The 26787-nt window shown below is 44.4% G+C and overlaps 3 protein-coding genes across 5 annotated transcripts in view; all 3 read right to left on the bottom strand.

Moving 5' to 3' along the window:
• LOC143984105 (class I histocompatibility antigen, F10 alpha chain-like) overlaps positions 1 to 26787 on the bottom strand; it is a 907941-nt gene that overhangs the window by 613641 nt on the left and 267513 nt on the right. The window lies entirely within an intron of this gene.
• LOC143984059 (class I histocompatibility antigen, F10 alpha chain-like) overlaps positions 15110 to 26787 on the bottom strand; it is a 682453-nt gene continuing 670775 nt past the window's right edge. For both annotated transcript variants that reach the window (XR_013274710.1, XR_013274708.1), the window contains one exon: positions 15110 to 16931. The gene's annotated coding sequence lies outside the window, so the exon portion shown is untranslated. The remainder of the gene's footprint in view (positions 16932 to 26787) is intronic.
• LOC143984050 (class I histocompatibility antigen, F10 alpha chain-like) overlaps positions 18662 to 26787 on the bottom strand; it is a 692198-nt gene continuing 684072 nt past the window's right edge. Inside the window, exons 5-7 of one of the 2 annotated variants that reach the window (XM_077484346.1) lie at positions 22626 to 22724; positions 21019 to 21048; positions 18662 to 19218 (exon numbers count right to left, since the gene is read on the bottom strand). In XM_077484346.1, coding sequence (XP_077340472.1) covers positions 19157 to 19218; positions 21019 to 21048; positions 22626 to 22724 — 191 coding nt within the window. In that variant the 3' untranslated portion in view covers positions 18662 to 19156. The remainder of the gene's footprint in view (positions 19219 to 21018; positions 21049 to 22625; positions 22725 to 26787) is intronic. The other variant, XM_077484337.1, reaches the window with a different exon arrangement.

Below are 26787 nucleotides of genomic sequence, written 5' to 3'. Positions count from 1 at the left end.
TATTCAATTCAATTTTTTCTATTTTTTCTATTTGCACCGAACCGCATGTAATGAAATTGCAGCTAAATAGGAAAGCATTGTGTGCTTTTAGCTGTGGATTTTCTAGTTTTCTACCGCAGCTAAAAGCACACAATGCTTTCCTATGGCCCCATTCACACACAGCGTTTAGCTGCGATTTCGTTACATGCGGTTCGGTGCGAATAGAAAAAATAGAGCATAAAGCACCATTCTATCCGTCCGTGTGAAAGGGGCCTTATTATCTGCAATACTTTATTTTTTAAACTGTTTTGTAAGCATAAGATGAAAAAAATCACCATGTGTACATAAAAAGTCCAAGAAGTCGTCTTTTTTCACCGCTGCCTGAGATGTTCTTACACCCTTATGCACTTCCTCCACATTTATTGGATAGTTTGCTGATCAGATTCATCACTTTTGGGTTGGTGTTATACTTTGATATGTTAGCTGGATTTCGAGCTCCATCTTGAAATGCAGCCATGACTTCAGGATCCTGCATTGCAGCCAAAACTTCTGGGTCAGAGAGAATGTCACGGACTCCTGGCATCCCGGCAAAGCCACCAGGAAACCCCCCTGGGAGACCTGGAAGCTCTGCACTAGGGATGAGCCGAACACCCCCCGGTTCGGTTCGCACCAGAACTTGCGAACGACCCCCGCGTTCGGTACGAACGTTAGAACCCCATTGAAGTCTATGGGACTCGAACGTTCGAATTGGAAAGTGCTAATTTTAACGGCTAATATGCAAGATAGTGTCCTAAAAAGGGTTTGGCGACCTGCCTCCTGCCTCAGGGGACATGGGTCACTGCAAAAAAAAGTTTTAAAAACTACCGTTTTGGTGGGAGCACTGATTTTAATGACGATTAAAGTGAAAAAAAAAGTGAAATATTCCTTTAAATATGGTGCCTGGTGGGTGTCTGTAGTATGCCTGTGAAGTGCCACGTGTTTCCCGTGTTTAGAACAGTCCCTGCACAAAATGACATTAAGCGGAAATAACACCATTTAAAACTGCTTGCGGTTTTAATGTTATATCTGGTTCCTGCAATATGGTTGAAAATCATTCAGAAAAATGGCATGGGTAACCCTCCCTGCCCATTACCAGCCTATTTGGGTCTTGTACGCATATTAAGGGGAACCCTGTACCCATATTAAAAAAAGGAAATGCGTGTGGCCCCCAGGCCCTATATACTCAGAACAGAAGTATACAGGCGGTGCAAACAAGACAGGGACTGTGTAGGTTTGTTGTGTTAAGTTGAATCTGTTTGTAATTTTCAACTGGTACATTTTTAAAGTGTAGCTCCAGTCAAAAAAAATATTTTTAAGCTTTTTGGAAAACATAGGGAAGGGTTATCACCCCTGTATAATTAGTTTTGTCGTCCATCTTTTTTCATCTCACTTGCTGTTGTCTCCTTCCGTTTGCAAGTAGGAGATGTTTGTAAATTGGATGTTTGAAAGTAGGGGCCTGCCCTATATGCTCTGCAGAAATGGCGGAACAAGGTGTTGGTTTTGCAACAACATTGTAAGCCCTCAAAGTGACTCTTGGTGGGCGCTGGAGCGCCCTGCTGGGAACGATTATATCAAGAATTGTAATTACATGCCATTGTTGAACAGTGGTAGAAAAATTTACCTTTGGTGGTTGTGGTGCTGGTGCCACAACACTATAAGTCCTCACAGTTACTCTGGGTGGGCACAGGAAGGGGCCCTCCTGTGAAATATTATATCAAGAATTGTAATTACATGTCCCTGTTAAACAGGGGCAGAAAAATTGGGCCTTAGGCACTGGTGCCATCACACTGCAACCTCTGCCATACACTCTAGTTTTATTGCAGGAATTAGCCCTGCTGCAAAGCATTGCATCAAAAATTGTACTTAAACGCCCCTGTTAAACAGGGGCAGAAAAATTGGGCCTTAGGCACTGGTGCCATCACACTGCAACCTCTGCCATACACTCTAGTTTTATTGCAGGAATTAGCCCTGCTGCAAAGCATTGCATCAAAAATTGTACTTAAACGCCCCTGTTAAACAGGGGCAGAAAAATTGGGCCTTAGGCACTGGTGCCATCACACTGCAACCTCTGCCATATACTCTAGTTTTATTGCAGGAATTAGCCCTGCTGCAAAGCATTGCATCAAAAATTGTACTTAAACGCCCCTGTTAAACAGGGGCAGAAAAATTGGGCCTTAGGCACTGGTGCCATCACACTGCAACCTCTGCCACATACTCTAGTTTTATTGCAGGAATTAGCCCTGCTGCAAAGCATTGCATCAAAAATTGTACTTAAACGCCCCTGTTAAACAGGGGCAGAAAAATTGGGCCTTAGGCACTGGTGCCATCACACTGCAACCTCTGCCATATACTCTAGTTTTATTGCAGGAATTAGCCCTGCTGCAAAGCATTGCATCAAAAATTGTACTTAAACGCCCCTGTTAAACAGGGGCAGAAAAATTGGGCCTTAGGCACTGGTGCCATCACACTGCAACCTCTGCCATATACTCTAGTTTTATTGCAGGAATTAGCCCTGCTGCAAAGCATTGCATCAAAAATTGTACTTAAACGCCCCTGTTAAACAGGGGCAGAAAAATTGGGCCTTAGGCACTGGTGCCATCACACTGCAACCTCTGCCATACACTCTAGTTTTATTGCAGGAATTAGCCCTGCTGCAAAGCATTGCATCAAAAATTGTACTTAAACGCCCCTGTTAAACAGGGGCAGAAAAATTGGGCCTTAGGCACTGGTGCCATCACACTGCAACCTCTGCCATATACTCTAGTTTTATTGCAGGAATTAGCCCTGCTGCAAAGCATTGCATCAAAAATTGTACTTAAACGCCCCTGTTAAACAGGGGCAGAAAAATTGGGCCTTAGGCACTGGTGCCATCACACTGCAACCTCTGCCATATACTCTAGTTTTATTGCAGGAATTAGCCCTGCTGCAAAGCATTGCATCAAAAATTGTACTTAAACGCCCCTGTTAAACAGGGGCAGAAAAATTGGGCCTTAGGCACTGGTGCCATCACACTGCAACCTCTGCCATACACTCTAGTTTTATTGCAGGAATTAGCCCTGCTGCAAAGCATTGCATCAAAAATTGTACTTAAACGCCCCTGTTAAACAGGGGCAGAAAAATTGGGCCTTAGGCACTGGTGCCATCACACTGCAACCTCTGCCATACACTCTAGTTTTATTGCAGGAATTAGCCCTGCTGCAAAGCATTGCATCAAAAATTGTACTTAAACGCCCCTGTTAAACAGGGGCAGAAAAATTGGGCCTTAGGCACTGGTGCCATCACACTGCAACCTCTGCCATACACTCTAGTTTTATTGCAGGAATTAGCCCTGCTGCAAAGCATTGCATCAAAAATTGTACTTAAACGCCCCTGTTAAACAGGGGCAGAAAAATTGGGCCTTAGGCACTGGTGCCATCACACTGCAACCTCTGCCATATACTCTAGTTTTATTGCAGGAATTAGCCCTGCTGCAAAGCATTGCATCAAAAATTGTACTTAAACGCCCCTGTTAAACAGGGGCAGAAAAATTGGGCTGCTGGCATCACCCAGAACCAAAAATGTTCTTCCAACATATCAGCGGAGGAGGAAGAGGATAGACAATCAACATAACAGGACAGTCACTCAGCATCAGCATAGGCAGTCTTGAAGGGATGTGGTATTTCAAAAAAAATTATTCGGTTACATCAGCTTCAGGTGCTTGGTAGCTGTGGGTGATCCAAGACTGATTCATCTTGATGAAGGTCAGTCGATCAACTGATTCGGTGGACAGGCGCACCCTGTGATCGGTAACAAAGCCACCAGCAGCACTGAAGGTGCGTTCCGAAAGAACGCTGGATGCAGGACAGGCCAGTAGCTCAATTGCATACTGTGCAAGCTCTGGCCAGTGATCCATCCTCAAGACCCAGTAAGCCAGAGGATTTTCAGTGGGAAAGGTGTCCAAGTCTGACCTTGCCCCTAGGTATTCCTGCACCATGTAAATTAGACGCTGGCGATGGGTGCTGGAACCAATCATACCTTGGGGCTGCGGACTAAAAAATTGTCTGAAAGCATCAGTCAGACGGCCACCTTCTCCACCGCTCCTTCTGACTGATGCCTCAGCAACACGTTGTCCAGGACCAGGAGTTTGTGACCTCCCAGTCTCTGGGAACGCGTTGCACAGAGCTTTCTGCAAGGCCTCCCGGAGATGTCTCATCCTCTGCTCCCTCTGCGATGGCAAGATAAGGTCGGCAACCTTACCCTTGTACCGTGGATCAAGGAGAGTGGCCAGCCAGTAATGGTCCCTCTCCTTGATCCGAAGAATACGAGGATCCTTCCGCAGGCTTTGCAGGATCAGGGAGGCCATGCAGCGTAGGTTAGCTGAGGCATTCGGTCCGGAGTCCTCTGGGTCACTAAGGACAACATGATCCGCAGCTACCTCCTCCCAGCCACGTACAAGTCCACGTGTTTCTTGGGACTGTAAATCATCCCTATAAGACTGCTGCTGCTGATGCTGAGTGCCAGCCTCCACCTCCATGCTGACACAATCATCCTCCTCCTCCTCTTCCTCCTCCTCACCCTCTTCCTGTGTGATGGGTGGCACAGCAGGAACACTGTCTGGATAAAGGGGGCCTTGAGAGGCAAGGAAGTCCTCCTCTTCCTGCCTCTGTTCTGCCTCAAGTGCCCTGTCCATTATTCCACGCAGCGTATGCTCCAAGAGGTGGACAAGAGGTATAGTGTCACTGATGCATGCACTGTCACTGCTCACCATCCTTGTGGCCTCCTCAAACGGTGACAGGACAGTGCATGCATCCCTGATCATGCCCCACTGGCGTGGTGAGAAAAAACCAAGCTCCCCTGACCCTGTCCTGGTGCCGTAGTCGCACAGGTACTCATTGATGGCCCTCTGCTGCGTGTGCAGCCGCTGCAGCATGGCCAATGTTGAGTTCCATCTGGTGGGCATGTCACATATAAGGCGGTTCTTGGGCAGGTTCAACTCCTTTTGGAGCTCAGCCAGCCGAGCACAGGCATTAAATGATCGGCGGAAATGCACACAGACTCTCCTGGCCTGTTTCAGGACATCCTGTAAGCCGGGGTACCTGCCCAAGAACCGCTGCACCACCAGGTTAAGGACGTGAGCTACACAGGGCACATGGGTCAGTTGTCCCTGTCGGAGGGCGGAGAGGAGGTTGGTGCCATTGTCGCAAACCACCATTCCTGGCTTAAGCTGACGTGGCGTCAACCACCTCTCGGCCTGCCCCTGCAGAGCTGACAAAACATCCGCCCCAGTGTGGCTCCTGTCCCCCAAACAAACCAGCGCAAGCACGGCATGGCATCGTTTTGCCTGCGTACTTGCGTAGCCCCTGCAACGCCTACGGAGCACCGCTGGTTCTGAGGACAGAGCACTGGAAGAGGCCATGGAGGAAGAAGAAGAGGAGGGGGTGGAGGAGAGAGGTGTATCACAACCAATAGTAGCATTTTGGAGGCGTGGTGGCGGAACAACCTCCAACACTACTGCACCTTGTCCTGCATCCTTCCCAGCAGCCAGGAGAGTGACCCAATGGGCCGTGAAAGACAGGTAACGTCCCTGTCCATGCCTGCTGGACCATGAGTCAGCGGTAATATGCACCTTACCGCTGACCGCCCTGTCCGTGGATGTACCACTAGCAGAGTTCCCGGAAGCACTTGGCTGTGACACACCTAATTCTACACCTTCATTCCTCTCAGAGCAGGTTTCAGAGAGGACTGAAGATCTAGTGGGGTTGGAGATGCCAGCTGATGAGGAGCAAGGAGAGGTCCGCTTTGTTCTTTGGTGTGGGTCTTTGAGGTATGCTTGCCAACGAGCTGCATGGCAGGTCAACATATGTCTGGTCAAGCATGTGGTGCCCAAGCGGCTGATGTTTTGGCCACGTGAGATACGCTTGAGACATATGTTGCAAATAGCAGCGGTGCGATCTGATGCACTCGTCTCAAAAAAGGCCCACACCAAAGAACTTTTAGAATAACGCGCAGAGGAAGCGCTCTGCGCAGAGGAAGCGCTCTGCGCAGAGGAAGCGCTCTGCGCAGGCGGAGCTCTGCGGTGTGATTCAGTCGGTGTGCTGCCCCTAAGCTGGCCCCCGGAGGGCATCCTGCCTCGTTGGACATGTGCCTCCTCCTCCTCCTCCTCCCTCCTTCCAGGCACCCACGTGGAGTCAGTGCCCTCATCATCCCCTCCCTCTTCATCGCTGTAGCAAACCTGGCAGTATGCTGCAGCTTGTGGAACATGACTGCCAGATTGCTGTCCTTCTTGAGCATCCCCTCTCTCTGTGCTCACGCTACTGCCTTCCTCTAGCTGAGTGTCATCATCAGAGCCCACCAAACACTGGGCATCCTCCTGGAGCATGTACCCAACACTGTGCTCAAAGAGTTCAGGAGACTCCTCAGGAGGACGTGGTGGGTCTAGGGAAGGAGTCACTGATGATGACATTGAGAGGAGGGACGACGATGTGTTGGCAGCTGCTTTTCTACTACCCTGAGACTGGGTGAGAGAGGATGAGGAGGATGAAGAGGGCTTGGTCATCCACTCTACCAAGTCGTTGGCATGTTGCGGTTCAACATGTCCAGCTGCAGAAAAGAAGGACAAGCATGTCCCATGGCCACATGCTGATGACAATGCACCGCGTCCACGACCAGCACTGTTGTCTCTAGACACAGAGCCTGCTTGCCCTCTTTTATCGGCTCGCGCCTGTCTGCCTCTCCTTGCTGGCCTTCCAGACATGGTAATGGCCTGAAGGGAGTTGGGTAAAACAGTAGTTGGGTAGTTTATATTGTGCTGGAGGCACACAACACCCACTAACTCCTGCAGATGCCTTTTTTATAGAACAGCAGAGTTAAAGGGGTATATACAGATGTATACTGTGCTGTGCTGGAGGCACACACAACTTCCAATAACTCCCGCAGATGCCAATCGGGCCCAAATAGAGAACAGCTATGTAGGTGGATAATAGTGGTATGTACTGGGTACAGAGCAGGCACACAGCACGCACTATCTCCTGAGTGACACTACTGACTGCAAGCTCTATTGTTAAAGATGGACCACTAGCTATATAGGTGAGGTGAATATCACGGTGTATACTGCGGTCAGGGCACGCAGACAATAACCAGAAAACAGCAGAGTTAAAGGGGTATATACAGATGTATACTGTGCTGTGCTGGAGGCGCACACAACTTCCAATAACTCCCGCAGATGCCAATCGGGCCCAAATAGAGAACAGCTATGTAGGTGGATAATAGCGGTATGTACTGGGTACAGAGCACGCACACAGCACGCACTATCTCCTGAGTGACACTACTGACTGCAAGCTCTATTATTAAAGCTAGATCACTAGCTATATAGGTGAGGTGAATATAGTGGTGTATACTGCGGTCAGGGCACAGACAACAACCACTACACAAGAGCAAAATAGTAAATCAGCCAAAAACGATTGGTGTGTAACTGTGTTGAAGGTACACAGAACACCCACTGCTTCAGATGCTAACAAACACTACACGAGGCCGCCTGAAAGGCAGCTTTATATAGTGTGGGGCGTGCACTACACAGTCTGAGCTATGATTGGCCACAGGCAGGATGCCTGTGGCCAACCATTGCTCTCCTCGCTACTGGCGCTGCGATTGGCCAAGCATGCGGGGTCACAGTGCATGCTTGGCCAATCGTGAGACAGCAATGCATTGCGCCATCGCAATGCATTGTGGGCCACACGAATTTTGGCGCGAACGGCCCAAACGTTCGGAATTCGGCGAACGCACGAACGACCGATGTTCGAGTCGAACATGCGTTCGACTCGAACACGAAGCTCATCCCTACTCTGCACCTGCTTGACGCCGGGCTTCTTCCTCCCTCTGTGCTCTTTCATGTTCCTCTTTGGCTTTCCTAAGATGTTCTTTCCTTTCATTGAGCAGCCTTTCCTTCTGTTTGCCTTCATATTTTCTCCGATGCTCTGCAATTCTCTGAGCACGTGGGTCGCACTTCTTTCAACATTTCACTTGCTTCTTCATCACAGTCCAATTTACAAGCCATGGCCGGGCCGTGGGCAGATTCTTCCCAGTGCCCAAGGAGCCTATGTGCTTTGCCTCTCCATTTATATGGCTGAGCAGAGTCGGGGTTGATGGCTGTAGCTTTCTCACCGTCACCAATTGCAGCATTTGGCTTCTGTAGCGTCACATAAACACTTGTTCTTTCTGCATACAACATGACAATCTGTGGCTTCAATTTTATGGCTTCTGTTAGTAAATTGATGGCTTTACACACACGAGCACAACGCCCCCTACTGCCTAGAAAACATCCAAATGTAAAAACATTACAACCTATTTATATCCCAATGATTAAAGATGAATGTATGTTTGCTATACTCCATTATCCTGAATACATTTATATGTAAATACATTTAGCTGAACCCCATAATAAGAACATCAATGAAAAGCACGGGGGAGCTGTCAAGGTATAGATATGGAAAAAGGAGGAGTATAGAACAAAACAAAATTGACCAAAATCAATCAACAGTACATGATTCATACAGAACAAAGATATCCACTGATTATCTGTTCCGTATGAGTCGCACACCACGGTGGATCCTAACTGGATAGATAAATTCATGTTCGGTGTATAAATTTGTATACATATGGGCGGTAAAAACACGGCCCAAATTTTGGATCACCGCTATATCTTCTGCACTCTATAGGAGAGACTCGTATTTAGTAAACATAAATGAGTGACCAGCTCTCCTGGGTGTGCATAGTATCATGTGGAACAATATGGGTGATAAAAACACACAGCCCAAATTTTAAATTAAGCCCATGCCTTCTGTGATCTATAGAGGGGGCTCATGCTCAATATATGATTTGAACAACCAACTATCCTGGGTGTGCACAATACCATATGGAACAATATGGACGGTAAAAACACAGCGCCTACATTTTTAAATTACACCTATGCCTTCTATCGATCTATAGGGAGGACTCGTGTTTAATATATAATTTGAACAACCAACTGTCCTGGGTGTGCACAATACCATATGAAACAATATGGGCGGTAAAGAGTATGGGCGGTAAAAATACACAGCCCAAATTTTAAATTAAACCTATGCCTTCTGCGATCTATAGGGGGACTCATGTTCAATATATCATTTGAACAACCAAACGTCCTGGGTGTGCACAATACCAAATGGAGGAATGTGGGTGGTAAAAACTTGGCCCGATTTTTAAATGGTCCCCTTGCCTACTGTAATCTATAGGATTAACCAGAGACAACATCAGAAGCGTTTTACCTGCGCTAAGTAGAAAAAGGACTGGACTGTTGCTCAGTGGTCCAAAGTCCTCTTTTCGGATAAAAGTAAATTTAGCATTTTATTTGGAAGTCAAAGCCCCAGAGTCTGGAGGAGGAGTGGAGAGGCACAGAGTCCAAGCTGCATGAGGTCCAGTGTAAATTTTCCACAGTCAGTGATGATTTGGGGAGTCGTGTCATCTGCTGGTGTTGGTTTGCTGTGTTTTATCAAGTCCAAAGTCATCTCCACCCTCTACCAGGAGATTCTCCAGCACTTCATGCTTCCCTCTGCTGATCAGCTTTATGGAGATGCTGATTTCATTTCCCAGCAGGACTTGGCACCTCCCACACTGCCAAAAGTACCAATACCTGGTTTAATGATCATGGCATCCCTGTGCTTGATTGGCCAGCAAACTCGCCTGACCTAAACCCCATAGAAAACCTGTGGGGTATTGTCAAGAGGAAGATGAGAGACACCAGACCCAACAATGCAGACAAGTTGAAGGACGCTATAAAAGCAACCTGGGCTTCTATAACACCTCAGCAGTGCCACAGGCTGATCACCCCCCATGCCACGCCGCATTGATGCCGTAATTTATACAAAAGGAGCCCCGACCAAGTACTGAGTGTATAATATACTGTACATGGACGTACTTTTCTGTAAGACAACATTTCTGTATTAAAAATCTTTTTTTTTTATTGGTTTTATGTAATTTTCAAATTTTCTGAGACACTGAATGTTGAGTTTTCACTAACTGTAAGCCATAATCATCAAAATGAAAATAAATAATTGAAATATATTGCGTGTAATAAATCTATATACTATATGAGTTTCACTTTTTGAATTGAATTACTGAAATAAATGAACTTTTTGATGATATTCCCATTTTTTGAGACACACCTGTATTTCTCTGAGCAATCGGGTTCTGTGTCTCCCTCTAGTGTTGTGTTTTAGCAATTATTCCATTACAGTAGAACTTAAAGTGGTTGTAAAGGCTTCAGGTTTTTGGTCTTATCACATTCTCTGCAGTAAGATAAAAAACCTTTTATGTGCAGCTCAGTCCCAGCTCCCTAAATACTTACCTGAGCCCAAACTCAATTCTCCGCTGTGCCCGAGAGCAGTGGCACTCTCCGCTCTCTTCTCACTGGACTCGGCTCCTGGCTTCTGATGCTGCCAATCCAATCCAGTGATGAGGGAGTGGGGACAGGGCCAAGCCGTACTGTGTGTGTCAGCCCACATGTGTGCCACCATAGCAAGCTGCGTCCTATGGTAGCACACGGAGAAGAGGAAGAGCCCAAAGCACTGGTGGGGGACCCCAGAAAAGGAGGATCGGGGATGTTCTGTGCAAACCCAGGGCACAGAGCAGGTAAGTATAATATGTTTGCTACTAAAAAAAGACCCCTTATAATCACTTTAAGGCAAAACTTTGTTTCTCATTTTGGTAAGGGTAAGGGAGGGTTATAACCCCTGTCAGGTTTTTCTTGTCTTCTGTGTCCCATTGGAAATCCCATTCACTCCCTGTCCCATAGACAAACAGGAAGTGAAAATAAATCCCCCAAAGTAAGAGAATCCCTGCTTGTTGCCGGGATCATCAGAACTAATGTCCCCTTTGGAAGATTTACCTTCTATTCCTATTCCGGGGATATCCCTAAATATGGAACTATTTTCACTTTCACTTTTGATAATAGTCAGCAGGACAAATAGAGAGGACAAATCTAACGGGGCACAGACAGCAAAACACAATCTGACAGTTGGTGGAATCCCTCTCCTCTCTATCCAAATCAAAGAAAGTTTAGTCTTTAGTGGTATTTTAGGTGGGTATAAACACATGTGGTTGGGGGCAGAGCAGAAATGATCACAGGAGACTCAGCAGTATTTCTGCAAAGAGCTGCGGTGGGGAAGCCTCATACACATCAATGAGAGGCTGATGACACCTACAAATATTCAATATGGACCAATAGAACTATGCGAGAAAAGCCATATCTAGATTTCAGATTTTCTTAAGAATATAAAAAATCACAATTCATATAGACAAAAATATTTTTATAACCTTTTTTTTATAAGCATGTCCACAGTTCCCAATTGTATCAGCCTTTTCTGTATTTGTTTGTATTTCCCATTATATTGTATGGCTTGGTGACTTTCCCGGCTGTTATATGATGTAAAGACGCTCACATTCTTTGACAACCTCTAAACTTGACAAAAGAGGTGGAACCCCCGAAACACAATGTCTGGCACCCCCGGCTCTTCTTTCCACCCAGGAGATATTCACATCTCTGGAGCACGCTGGGTTGTCAGGATATGGAAGGCTTTTCTCCTGTTAGTGGCTTTTCATGCCATCCAGACAGACATTGGGATGTTCTTTACTGCGGATAGATCTCCTCTGCTGGCCCACAGAGAGCCGTCACTTCTGCCTCCTGCTGTGGGCTTCTCACCAGCAGATTTGTACACATCTTGTAAATGCAATTGTTTTATAATGTCAAAAAGATTGATGTTATTATTGTACTTAGGTCTGTGCAACCTGCCTGCTGTTTTAGCTATTTTCAATCACAGCATTAGGACAAGGTGCCGGGGGTTATTTCCAGCGCCTCTTGCCAGGTACCTCCCAATGTTGAAAGTTAAAGGGGAGCTCCTACAGAAAAAGTGAAAATTCAGCAGCTACAAATATTGTAACTGCTGACTTTTAATATTAGGACACTTACCTGTCCAGGAATCCAGCGGTGTCCTCATATCTATCTATCTATCTATCTATCCCACTGTCATCTCCACTTAGGGAACCCAACAGTAAAGCCTTGTGGCTTCACAGCCGGCTCCCTACTGCACATGTGCAAAGTGCACTGTGCTCTGTGAATGGGCCAGATTAGGGGGAAGGGGGAGGGGGGCCGACCTACCCCCAGGTACCCGCTCCCCCGTAAGGTGCCAATTGTTGCAGTGGAGGGGGGAGGAGGCAGACAAGCAGAGCTTCCCCTTTTGGGTATATAATACTAATAATATATAATAATAAATACATTAACCACTTCAGCCCCGGACCATTTTGCTGGCCAAAGATCAGAGCACTTTTTCAGATTTGGCACTGCGTCGCTATAACTGACAATTGCACGGTCATGCGACGTGGCTCGCAAACAAAATTGATGTTCTTTTTATTCCCACAAATAGAGCTTTCTTTTGGTGGCATTTGATCACCTCTGCGGTTTTTATTTTTTGTGCTATAAACAAAAAGAGTGACAATTTTGAAAACACATTTTTTACTTTTTGCTATAATAAATATCCCCCCCCCCAAAAAAAAAAAAAACAGTTTTTTCCTCAGTTTAGGCAGATACGTATTCTTCTACATATTTTTGGTAAAAAAATAAATAAATCGCAAAAAGCGTTTATTCATTGGTTCATCCACTCTGGCCCCAATAATGCAGTCAAGGGGATATCTTCCGAATATTTATAGCTTAAAGAAACTTTAACAGGAGAGGGGAATAGAATACTCTGAAACGATTAGCATTAGCACATAGCAATTAGAGGATAATATTCTCCTTAAGTAAACATGAATGGTCAGAGATTGCATGCATGGCACAATGGCAGGGCTGGTACAATAATATACACAGTTTGCTTGCCTCACCTTCCACAAAGATGAGAGAGAAATCTTCATCTGGGCTGTACCACCACTGCCAATCGCGCTCCTCCTCCTGTGCTTTCTGCTGGCCTTGGTCCCTCCTCCAGGTCTCACTTGGCTCCAGGCTCCCCCTCTTCTCCCACTTTCTATGTGCTGCTGAAATGGAGGCGTTGCTACCGAAGCCAGCCAGGTGGGAGGAATGTTTTTTCTTTGTGATCCAGCGATCCTTCCTTCGGCTTGAGGGCAGAGGAGGGGGGGTGTCTTCAAGTGTCAGTGTTCTAGTCTCGTGCTGCAGCTCAGCTGGCAGAGGAGTGCAGTAGTAGGCGGGGCCAGGCCTGTAGTAAGGAGATGCAAGCAGAGCGGGGGAAGTCAACAGTGCCCGGCTGGGACTGTGCTGCGCCGCCTCCTGTCAGTGTGCGGATGAGCTAGGCTGTCTACATATTGGAGGAAGGCCGGCCGCCGGCATAAGCAACTCTTGGGGAACCCATGACTTTGCCCATCCTGGCACCCGCCTTGGTTGCCTTATGCTGGCGCCAGCCCTGGGTCTAAGGCACTCAAGTTGCCAAAAGTAGTGCAGAAACTTTTTTTTTTGCTGACTTGGGTTGCAGCAATTAAGATGGCACCCATTGAAATGAATGTGTTTTGACTTGTCATGTGACTTTCTGTGTCGCAGTTGTGGTAGTGTGAACCAGGGCTAAGGCCTCACAGCTGAGGACCAGGAGGCAAGTTTCTTTGGCCATCTGGTTACCTTGTGTCTATAACTCAGGGCTTGAAAAATGTGCTTTGAATCTAAAAGCCAATTAAAAAAAAAGTTAAGAAACTGTTTTTTGTTTTTAATGTTTGCCTACTAGTTACTTTCACCCCCTTCCTGCTCGGAAGCTCTTTTCCAAGAGGGTGAGCTTGCAGGCACGCTCCCATGTCATACACTTGTCATCCATAGATGCCAAGTGTATGACTCGGTCCTGCCCCCCCGGCGGCTAAGCAATTTGGATTTGATTGACAGCAGTGCGAGCCAATGGCTGCGCTGCTATCAATCTATCTAATGAAGAGGCGAGAAGACTGGGCCGAGAAGCTAGCACGTTCTCACCGCGGGTCTTTCGAGGGCTCAGGTAAGTAAATCAGGGGGCTGGGGGCCTGTAACGATCAAATGTGTTTTCACCTGAATGCATAGGATGCATTACGGTGAAAAAAAAACAGAAGATTTACAACCCCTTTAATTTGATTTAAAATTTTGCAAATAAGTATTTTTTTTTTTTAATGTGCAGTGATAAGGCAGCATTGGTGGCCCCTGATAGGTGACTACATGGCTGTCCAGGGGGTAGCGGGCATTCGGGCTGCCCAAACCCAACTCGGAGCCTGTCCAGGGGGGAATCGGGAGATGGGCAGGGAGTCTTCCTGGAGAGCCCGATCTAGACCCCCACCCAGGAGAGAGATACACAGGGGATACTACCTGCCAGGGACTGTGCTCCGCTTCTCCCCTGCCCCTCCTACTACTTTACTGCCCCACATCTGCCATAACCCACCCTTCACAGTCCCGTCCCTATCGTCCATAAAACACGCCCTCACAGCACTGTCCCTTCACATCACCCAACAATGTTGCTCCCAACTATTATACAACAGATGTTACAAAACACTTTCAATAACGAAAAGGGAAAAAAATAAATTTCATTGTTAGGGTTTATATACACAAGCAACATAGACTCAGATTTAAAAAAATAGTTAAGCCCCGTACAAACGAGAGGACTTATGTCCGACAGACTTCCGAAGGAGTTCTGCCGGAGTTCCGACAGAGTTCTGACGGACTTTTCGACTGAGCAGACTTGGCCACACACAATCACACTAAACTCCGACGGATTCGAACGTGATGACTTACGACTGGACTCGAATAAGGAAGTTCATAGCCAGTAGCCAATAGCTGCCCTAGCGTCGGTTTTAGTCCGTCGGAATAGCATACACACGAGCGAATTTTTCGAAGGGACCGGGTCCGGCGGAGTTCCGTCGGAAAAATTTGAAGCATGTTCCATATTCTAAAGTCCGTCAGACTTTGGCGAATCAAAAGTCCGTTGCAGCCCACACACGATCGAGTAGTCTGACGGACTCAGTCCGTTGGACTTTGGATGTTGAAAGGTCCGCTCGTGTGTACGCGGCATTAGAGATATTTTAACTATTTTAGAACTCAAGACAAATTGAAAAAAGTAAAGAGAGTCACCTCAGAGGGGCAAGCCAATTTTATTGATAATTTAAATCTTAGTTAAATACCAAAAATTCTATTATTTATTGACTTAATGTCCATAGAGTAAGTACAGTCTTATTACCAACATGCCATTCATTCTCTCACCTGCCTCATATGTGTATCTGATCATTTCAGGTCTCTGTCTGGTGATTGGGACAATGATGTTTCTTTTAAGTGCTAGATCATTTATTCAATATATAACTGGGGAATTAGACCCCCATAATCTGATACATCACCATTCCAGTCCACTGAAATCACCCAACAACCTCAGATGTGTTTCAGGAGGTTTGGGATCAATTTTTCTGCACCCCCAACTGATGTGAAGTTTATAGGGATATCATTCTTTGTTTTTATTTTATAATATCAGGAACATGGAGATAATGCTAATAAACCTCCTGCAGCTGGGAAGCCAGACAGAGCCAATGGAATTTCTGAGAAAAAACATTTAGGGACTATTCACATTACAGATTATGTTCACACAACATATTACAGTGCATTACAGTCCACTGCCTTAAGACAGCCCATTTATTTTGAAAGTACTGGTAGTGCAGTTTGACTCAAAAGTTGGACATTCAGTTTTTTTTTTTTTAAGAAAAAATTTGCAACACACCCCATGTCCATTGTAATGTGCTGCAGTGCTTTGTCCTCTACTGTGCAGAGCGTTCAAAACAAATGTCACCACAAAACACTGCAGTGCATGCGTTGCACTAAACAATCTGTTTGTATTTATGGCTTGTATGTGGAATATATGTACTTATCAATACCTTTTCTTAGCAACATTAAAATAAATGATCTACTCTGTTTCTTTGCATGCACCTATGATCGTTTTGTCACATTTTTGTATTTTTTTTTTTTTTTTAAGTAAAATTGTATTCTAAGTGTATTTGGGCACCATCATAATCTCAAACTCTACTTCACTTATATCCATTCTATTAAAATAAAAAACATACTGACAGTTTCCATCCAGAATCCAGTCATCAATGGTCTCTTATATTCCTCTAGAATAGTCTGAGGTCACTCATTTATAATATACCTGCTTTGATATTGTAACATCAGCGGGTCCATAATGTGGGTTGTGGACTGTAAAGTAGAATGTGCAATTCGTTTCATTCCGAATGTGTTTTTTGGCGAAATTTGACACATTTGTTAATTCAGAAATATTCAAATTAACGAAAACCCATTAAATTCTAAAATAAGAACGAAAATCCAAAAACATAAATTTGAAAATCTGAAATAACTAATACTAACTACTAAATTATAGGTATTGGAATTTACTTACAAATTGTCTGTTAGTGAATGTAACAAACACTAATTTATCCAAAGTTATGAATTACTATTATTAATTTGCTACGTTCCATTTGTTTAGATACGGCATTCGTTATTTCAGATGATTCGTAACTTCAGATAAATTCATATTCATTACTTTCACTAACAGCCAAATTTGATAGGAAATTCCAATACCTATTATTTAATAGTTATTACTGCAGAAATTTTGAATTTTCGTTCCTATTTTCGAATTTTCGCAATTCCGTTTTTTTTCAAAATAACGATTTTCGATCTTAACAAATGACCCAGAAAAAACAAAAAGAATGAAACGAAAACAAACATTTTCAGCAGTGCACATGTCTACTGTATAGGCATTTTCAGACGGGTGATAAACAGCGTTCGGGGTTCTATAGATTGCTTTTGTTCTATTCAGCATACAAAGTCTATGGGTCTGCAAAACCTGCTTGAAGCAGATCAGGAGGAGGTCAATTGCAGATCCAATGTACCTGTCAGTAAATTCTGAATGATCTCATACCTGTCTCACACTAATGCAATCGACACAAGTCCAAAGCCCAAATGACACAGGCCCTAAGGCAAACACAGCTCAGTGCTCAGTATTTTTTGACAAGCTTCTTCAGCTCTATGATGGCTGGAGCACTTCTATATACACTGAGGAGTTCAGTCCATTATGGATATTGGTCTGTATAGCAAAGAACTCCTCTGAATGAATGGAAAGGAAATGCCAATGTTGGTCTGACCTTAGCGGATTGCAGATGACAACACCATTCATAGTAAAGATAAGGGAAGCCTGTTGGAAATATTCTGACATACATGGAAAGGGCAGCGGGAGAGACGTGTCTATCTGGCACAATGGGGACATCATCCATCTGAAGAAGCCCAGCAGTTATTTCCAGAATATGATGGTGGTGTCCATGAAGATATGAGATGTTAAATGTAGGTATAATGTCTTTTTTTTTATAAATCAAATTATCAATTACAAATAAAATAAAACCAACAAAATTAAAAACCTTCACCTTATTGCAAATATGTAAAGATGTAAAAGTTATTTAACCACTTGCTTACTGGGCACTTAAACCCCCCTCAGTCCCAGACCAATTTTCAGCTTTCAGCGCTGATGCACTTTGAATGACAATTGCGCGGGCATACAACACTGTACCCAAATGAAATTTTTATCATTTTTTTCCCACAAATAGAGCTTTCTTTTGGTGGTATTTAGTTACAGCTCGGAGTTTTATTTTTTGCTAAACAAACAAAAAAAGATGCAAAAAAAAAAAAAATCATGTTTTAATAGTTTGTTATAAAATTTTGCAAAAGGGTCATTTTTCTCCTTCATTGAAGTGCGCTGATTAGGCGGCACTGATGGGCTGCATTGGTGGGCACTGATGGGCTGCATTGGTGGGCACTGATAGGCTGCACTGGTGGGCACTGATAGGCATAGTTAAGGCGGCACTAATAGGCACAGATAAGGCGGCACAGATAAGGCGGCACTGATGGGCAAAGATGGGCACAGATAAGATGGCATGGATGGGTGGCACGGATAAGTGGCATGGATGGGTGGCACGGATGGGCACTGATAGGTACCACTGATAGATGGGACTGATGGGCACTGATAGGTGGCACTGATAGGTGGCTCTGATAGGTGGCACTGCTGGGCACTGATGGGCGGCACTGCTGGGCACTGATGGGCGGCACTGGGTCGCAGCACCTTTGAGGCAGATTGTGGGCACTGTGGGTGGCACTGTTGGTGGCACTGCTGGATGGCATTGTGGGTGGCACTGTAGGTGGCACTGTGGGCACTGATGGGGGGCACTTACTTTTATTCAGGATGGCACGGCGGTGGGCAGGTGGGCACTGGCAGGGGGCAGGTGGTCAGCTGTATTGCTGGCCGTGATCGGGACTGATGTCCCGATCACGGCCGCCGGTGATCGGCTTTTTTTTTCTCTCCTCGCGCTGTCAGCGCGAGGAGGAATAATAGCCGATTACCGGCTCCGTTCTATCACATGATCAGCTGTCATTGGCTGACAGCTGATCACGTGATAAGGGGTCGGGATCGACCCCTTGCACGGATCGGTGATCAGGCGAGTCTCACGGACTCGCCGATCACAGAGCGCGCCGCGCGCACCCCTCAGGGGGCGCGCAGGCCGCTCGTATCCGGGATGACGTCAATAGACGTAGTCCCGGAAATGTGGGTCCGCGCTGTTGCCGTCATTTGGCAATAGCGCGGTACCCAAGTGGTTAAATAAAAACAAAGCTAAAAAAAAGCAGAATTATGTTGTATAATATAATTGCTGTATAAATCCTATTCCTACAGAAAACCTGTCATGGAATATGGTACATTGTGCTTATGGTCTCATTAGCCGTGTATCAGGATATCAATGGTCTTCTGACAAATGTACAGAGAAAATTTCCCCCAATAATAAAGGAAAAGGCGGCTCACTATACATGGCTGGCAATAAAACAGAACCTGTGACGATGGAGATATGAGAGATGCCAGATTGGATTTTTTTTTTTTTCGGAGTGCAAGTTCTGGGGCTGTCATCCTGATCCTTGAATCCACCACACCCACACCCACACACACTTCCCTGACCTGACACAAGCACAATACATGACAGGGTCTCTTTAAATTACATGGCATTAGATATATTAATGAATGTAGACAGAAGCAAGTGCAATAGGCTGAATCTGAATGGAAAGAAAAGTCTCCCCTCCTCTTCCTGTGATGTCCTCCATCCTGTACATTCAGGCTGTCGGGTGATGTCCTCCATCCTGTACATTCAGGCTGTCAGAATTGGCATCTGAAGCTGTAAAAGAAAGTGGAGCAGTTTAGTCTGGATGGAGATCATGGTAAATGATTATTATCATATAATACTATATTTAAATCAAGAAAAAACAATCAGCGCTCACATGTATAATCCAAAACAAACTAATTGCAAGCTGAACACCTAAAGGAGCAATACAAAAAACACCTTAATAACACATCAATTAATATAAATGGTGCAGCGCAAAATACAGTCCACACGTATTGGTCATATATGACAACAGAAGAGCATGTAGAGCGGGGACACCACGTGGAAAGACTGCTAATTGCTTGTATGTGACACTCCTTCCACCAGTAGGAATAAACTCTTACCAGCTCTGATGGACCTCTGAATTCTCAGATGGTCAAATGCACGTGTTCACACTCTCGGTGTGCAGGAGTCTTTATTTCCACATGCGAATAGAGCAGTTGTCCGAATCGTTTGCTCACATGCAGCCGACTCCAGAAAAAACCCCAATGGACTCACTCCAGATGTAAGTAGGTAGGTATATATGAACAGAAAAGTCCAGGAACAACTCCAACGAAAGAAAAAAAAAAAGTATAGAAAAAAAACGATCTAAGTGTAGCAATAAACAGATCGCTTTATTAAAATATTCATTTAAAAAATAAAGAGAATTAAGAAGTTTTTATATAACACAAAAAAAATCTTTCAAAGTCCACAGTTCTGTGAATGAATTGCTGTCAATACTGCTTTACACCACAAGATGCCAGTAGAGGGCAATAAGCATATGGAGACAAAAGCTGAGCCATTTACAGCACAAGATACACTTAGAATGAAATCAATGTGTAAAGCAAAAACAAACAGCACAGGGTGGACGGCGGGTGATGTCGGGGGAGGAGCTTATTGCTCGTCACCCGCCATCCACCCTGTGCTGTTTGTTTTTGCTTTACACATTGATTTCATTCTAAGTGTATCTTGTGCTGTAAATGGCTCAGCTTTTGTCTCGATATGCTTTTTGCCCTCTACTGGCATCTTGTGGTGTAAAGCAGTATTGACAGCAATTCATTCACAGAACTGTGGACTTTGAAACTGAAAGATTTTTTGAAATTTTTTTTGTGTTATATAAAAACCTTCTTAATTCTCTTTATTTTTTAAATGAATATTTTAATAAAGCGATCTGTTTATTGCTACACTTAGATCATTTTTTTTTCTATATTTTTTTTTTCTTTCATTGGAGTTGTTCCTGGACTTTTCTGTTCATATATACCTACCTACTTACATCTGGAGTGAATCCATTGGGGCTTTTTCTGGAGTCGGCTGCATGTGAGCAAACGATTCGGACAACTGCTCCATTCGCATGTGGAAATAAAGACTCCTGCACACCGAGAGTATGAACACGCGCATTTGACCATCTGAGAATTCAAAGGTCCATCAGAGCTGGTAAGAGTTTATTCCTACTGGTGGAAGGAGTGTCACATACAAGCAATTAGCGGTCTTTCCACGTGGTGTCCCCGCTCTACATGCTCTTCTGTTGTCATATATGACCAATACGTGTGGACTCTTGTATTTTGTGCTGCACCATTTATATTAATTGATATAATACTATATAAAGTACAGAGAGAGAACATCCTTCTGACACTTTATATTACAGAGAAAAGTCTGTACAGAGAGACACTATTGGGGATCTCCTCAGTTATTCCCATTTGCATCATATAATGAAGGTAATGATAATAAAGTTACTTGTATCATAGAATAAGATGATCTGCAAGACGTCTCACCTCCCCACATATTCTACACACTGTACACTACAACACAGAGAACAGGACATGATGGGATACTTACTACTGGTGGTCTTGTAGCCTTTTCCCCTCTCTGAAATATATAAATTATTGTGTTAGAAACAGGAAAGTAGTAAATAAAAGTTAATCACAATCTGTCAGCCAATATCCAAACTCAGAAATTTTAGGCTAGAAACATCCACTGATGGGGTATAAACCATCAGAAAAGACCCAAAACAGACTAATATAATTATAAATGGCAATAGAAAAAAAAAAAAATCTGAAGAACGGATCCCTACTTTCTATAAATGACACTATGGATGCTGATAAAATAATAAAGAGACAATATCATTAGAGAATACTGGAGGCCGCCATTGCTGCAATCTTCCTTTGAGAATGCTCATTCCCTGGCTGTCTTGCTCATGTTTGGCTTCAGTGCTGTCTGAGTTGGAGACACAGAACAGATACAGTTAGTTATGGAATTGGACACTTTTCTGGCATTCATTTACAGCATGCTCGTTCCAGGTCTGTGACCCCCCCCCCCCCTGCTAGTCGGTGGCTCTTGATGATACAGATAGCAGCGCTGCTATTAAGACATCAGTGCCTCTCCCTGCCCCAATGTACCGAGTACAGGGTGTCATAATGATGCCCCTCAAAAGCCGTCCCATGACCCTCTGCATTCACAGTATGTCCTCAGTCTCCCAGGTTGAATAAATGTGATTTCACCTGGAATACTGAGTGGGACGGAACCGCTTGGCCCATCGCTTTGGTGCTTCTGCCAAACAATGCTTCCTGCCCTCCAAACTATTCCAGCAGACCGAGAAATAATACCAGCCCTTTACCCCAATCACCAGACACAGACAAGATATGGGGATAAAACCAAAGGAATGACTGTTTATTGAATAGACATACAGGTTTTTATGGTCAGTCACCACATGAACAATAAAACCAAATATTTACCCAAAACATCACACAATGGTTTAGATAACAAGGCAGAGCTGACACAAAGCTAATCCCATCACATAGGAACCTCCAAAAGTCAGCCAAATTAGCCAACAGATAGGAACAATAGGAGACTCAATTAACAATGGGAATGCACACCTAGGAGGCGCACAATGAGAGAGACACGCCTAATAAACACACAAAACCTTAATAAACAAACTAGAGCCTCTGGTATCAGATTGCTTGAGCTGATTAGATTACTATCTGCTCCGAGTCTCAGTCTGAAGCAGTCAGTCCTGGTTTGGACATAGAGATGCAAAAAATATGTCTGTGGGTCCTCCCATTCCCAGTCTGTTTTGGGGAGACATGGATTTGAATCCGAAGCAAGACCACTCCATGTGTCCCAAATGTACACAGCTCCTAAGGAGTGGTGTTGCTTTAAAAGCCCAGGCCCATAGTCAGTAGATAGGAGGCTTGCCCCTAGTCCTCTCAAAAGCCTCTGTCCCAGTTTGGTCCGTCACACTGAGGACATCTTGTGGCAGAGAAGAGGTACTGTGAGAGACAGTGGAGTGGAGGGGGCGAGTACTGGACCCAGACTTTAAGCTCAGGGGGATAGCAATGGCGGCTTCCATAATTGTCACTTTAAGCAATCAAATTCTTTTGAGCTTCATCCATTTATACTGTGAAAGAAAGTAACATATGATAAAAAAAATTAAATCTATCACTTACTCTTGTAGAAAAAGATTCCAACACCAAGAGCGACTGCAATGATGACAACAGCACAGGCAATGCCAATAATCATAGGAAGTGGGAGGCCATTATCAGGTTCTGAAAGAGATTCATGAGATGGTGGGAATAGTGAGTGAGAAGTTCAGGTGAAGATACTTTATAATAGAAGACATGTAATAATCAGACCTCATGTACACAGATGGGAAGAAACCGTAGATATGCCCAGTGTAAAATTCTGGGTGTTTTCCCACATCATATTCTTATAAATTTTGAGGTTTCTGTGCATCACGTTGTACCCTTCAGGCCCGTATGACATAATTACCGTACGCTGAACCTCTGTGTACCTGTATGCATTGTACACACATCTGTGGGTAAATGCTGATGCACAGAAGCAGGGCTCAACAAAACCCAGGCGCCAGGTCGCATTTGCGACTAGAATTAGCAACCTGGCGCCTGGGGCAGCACAGCTGGGGGTATCCTGTCTCCATGGACCCCCCCAGCGTGATCTCGTCGGGCCGTTTTGCCGGCAGCCGGTAATTGAGGCCACGGCTTTGAGGCCTTCTGCAGTCCTATGATTCCTTCTGGAATCTGACGCCCTCTTGTGGTGGCCGTTGGTATGACAACCAGCAATGCTAATGGAGCTTCCCCTGCCTGTTTTTTTTGCCTGCCTATCGCCTTCCCTTTATTTAGAACCCCTAAACATTATATATATTTTTTATTCTAACACCCTAGAGAATAAAATGGTGATTGTTGCAATACTGTCTGTCACACCGTATTTGCGCAGCGGACTTACAAGCGCACTTTTTCGGGGAAAACATTTTTATTTAATAAAAAAATAAGACAACAGTAAAGTTAGCCCAATTTTTTTTATACTGTGAAAGATAATGTAAGCTGAGTAAATTGATACCCAACATGTCATGCTTCAAAATTGCGCCCGCTCATGGAATGGCGACAAACTTTTACCCTTTAAAATCTCCATAGGCGACGTTTAAAAATAAATTCTACAGGTTGCACGTTTTGAGTTACAGAGGAGGTCTAGGGCTAGAATTATTGCTCTTACTCTACCGATCGCAGCAATACCTCACATGTGTGGTTTGAACACCGCTTTAATATGCGGGCGGGACAGGGCGCATTTAAAATTATTTTTATTTTCTTACTTTAACTTTTATTTTTATTTTTTTCACTGTTCTTTTAAAAAAAAAAAAAAAAATTTGTGTCACTTTTATTCCTATTATAAGGAATGTAAAAATCCCTTGTAATAGAAAAAAGCATGACAGGTCCTCTTAAATATGAGATCTGGGGTCAGAGAGACCTCAGATCTCATATTTACACTAAAATGCAATTTAAAAAAAATTTGGCATTTGAAAAAATAAATAAATAAAATAAAATGTCCCTCTAAGCCCTTGTACACACGGTCGGAGATTCTGACAACCAAATCCATCGGATTTTGTCCGAAACTGTTGCATACACACGGTCGGACAAAGTTGTTGGAAAATCCGACGTGATTATATTATTTCGTTACGACGGGACTACGTTCAGGCTAGTAGCCAATAGCTTTGGTGTAGGAATTTGATCTGAGCATGCGTGGCACTTTGTCCGATTGGAATTCTCTACACACGATCGGAGTATGTCAGATCGGAGCATTTTGTCGGAAAATTTTACCGGGAAGTTGGAAAAGTTGGTCCGTTGGATACTCAGACGGAAACAGTCCGATGCAGACAACACACAGTCGGAATATCCGACAAAACGGTCCAATCGGACACATTCCGTCGGAATCTCCAACCGTGTGTACAAGGGCTAAGAGCTAAGGGCAATGACTTGGAGACAGGTGGAGGGGCTGCACCATCTTCCCCTCATTCGTCTCCATGTCAGGCCAGGGACAGGTCTGGATCGCCGTTACCGACCTGGCTCCTAACTTTTTTAGCTGGCTCCTAGATTCCAAGCAAATTTGTCAAGCCCTGCACAGAAGCATCCGTGTTGACAAGCATAAAGCTGCATACAGCCAACCTCTAGAATAGCAGGCTGTACACAACGCCTGTGTCTTCCAAGGTGCGGGAAAACTCCTGGAATTTTATGCTAGGCTTGTCTTTACCAAGACAATTGAAATCAGCTGACAAATTCTTTGTAAAGTCTGTTCTGTTTGAGTGCAGATACTGTACATCATCTGACAGGAAGGGCCGGTTCACACTATTGCGCTGTGAGAACCCTGCGAATCAACTGCGGTTTCCCGCATCGCACCCGACACGCACGCCAGTTCACACTGTCATATGCAAACTTCTGGGGAGTGTCATTATATGTTAATGTCACCCCAATTTGAGCTCGCATATTGCACTGCGAACTGACAGTTCGGACATGAATTGGATCGCATATGTGTGTCTGATTCTGATCCGAACAGAAAAAAGGGTCCCGTGCGTGTTTGGACCGAATGCGGTGCAATATCAGCCATACTATCTGTATGACTGCCATCGCACCACACAGACATCACATGTAATGTGAACAGCAGTGTGCTGCGAATTACATGCAATTTACATCACAATAGTGTGAACCGGCCCTAAGATCTTGTTTACATGCAGTCCGGGGTGCGGTTGAGCAGCGTTTTTATTGCCCCTCCAACTGCTCCTACTCACACATGTGGTATTGCATCTCATTGAAGTCAACGTTGAACAAATTATTTTTATTTCCATTGACTTCAATGTGAAAACTTGCTTTGATATGCGAGTACTTTGGATTATGAGCATACTCCTGGAACGGATTATGCTCATAATCTGAGGTTCCACTGTATACATATATATACACACACACACACACACACACACACACACACACACACACACACTCATAAGTTTACATACCCTGGCAGAAGTCATGATTTCTTGGTCATTTTTAAGAGAATATGAATGACAACACACAAAAAAATTTCTTTCATGGTTAGTGTTCGACTGAAGCTATTTATTATCAATCAAATGTGTTTACTCTTTCTAACCACTTTCAGACCAGACCATTTTGCTGGTCAAAGACCAGACCACTTTTTGCGATTCGGCACTGCGTCGCTTTAACTGACAATTGCACGGTCGTGCGATGTGGCTCCCAAACAAAATTGACGTCCTTTTTTTCCCACAAATAGAGCTTTCTTTTGGTGGTATTTTATCACCTCTGCGGTTTTTATTTTTTGCACTATAAACAAAAATAGAGCGACATTTTTGAAAAAAACGCATTATTTTTTACTTTTTTTTTTTGTTTTCAAAAGAGGTTTTATTAAAGTTATTAACAGAAATACAAAGTCAGCAAAAAGCATCATATTTCAACATTGGCATAAAATGTTGGAAGACCAGGTGATCAAAGGTAATAAACACATAACAGAACCCTGCAGGGCCAAACATAGATAAATGATACACTGTATAGGTCTTGAATTCCAACCATCAATCATAATAGTAACGAGAATGACAGGTTAAACGAGCTGACCATCATAACCCAATTATAAAAGAAAGATCATGACAGGGAGAAGGGGGAGGGAGAGCAGAGGGAAACAAAGGAAAAGAGGAGAAAAAGCAAAAAGAAAAGAGAAGCAAAAAGGAAAAACCTAAGGTGCGATCATCTCTGTAAACGGAACAGGAACCATGGGTTCCATTTAAGGTCATAGATGTGTTCAGTGTCATGTAGAGTGTGAAAGATCTTTTCAGACAGCATTACCTGATCAATTCGAGTGAGAACCTGTGCTAAAAGGTATAGACGGGGATTTCCAGTGGAGAGCGATAGTCCACAGCACAGCAACACAGATAGAGTGCACTAGTCTTATAAAATGTTTAGGGGTGTCAGGGGGGGTCTGGAATAGAAGGCAGTGGTGAAAGGAGAGGGACAGTGTTCGGCCCACGAACCCATCCATCAGCCTTAAGACCTCCTGCCAGACAGGGCGAATTAAGTCACATTCCCAAAAAATGTGAACAAAGGTGCCGGGTTGATTGCACCCTCTAAAACAGTTAGGGGATGTAAGGGGGTAAATCTGGTGCAAACGTACCGGGGTGTAGTACCACCTAGTGAGAACCTTGATGGCCGTCTCCCTAACAGTCAGGGATCTAGTGCATTTACGCATGTTGTTCCAACCTTCCTCCCAATCCACCACCCCCGTCTCCAAAGCCAATTCCTCCTCCCAGCGAGCTCTATA

Source organism: Lithobates pipiens, unplaced genomic scaffold, assembly GCF_037356315.1.
Source record: "Lithobates pipiens isolate NorthernLeopardFrog02 unplaced genomic scaffold, aLitPip1_a1.2 Scaffold_1, whole genome shotgun sequence".
Classification (NCBI taxonomy): Eukaryota; Metazoa; Chordata; class Amphibia; order Anura; family Ranidae; genus Lithobates; species Lithobates pipiens.
The sequence above is the reverse complement of the archived record's forward strand: the minus strand, read 5'-3'. Positions and strand labels throughout refer to the sequence as shown.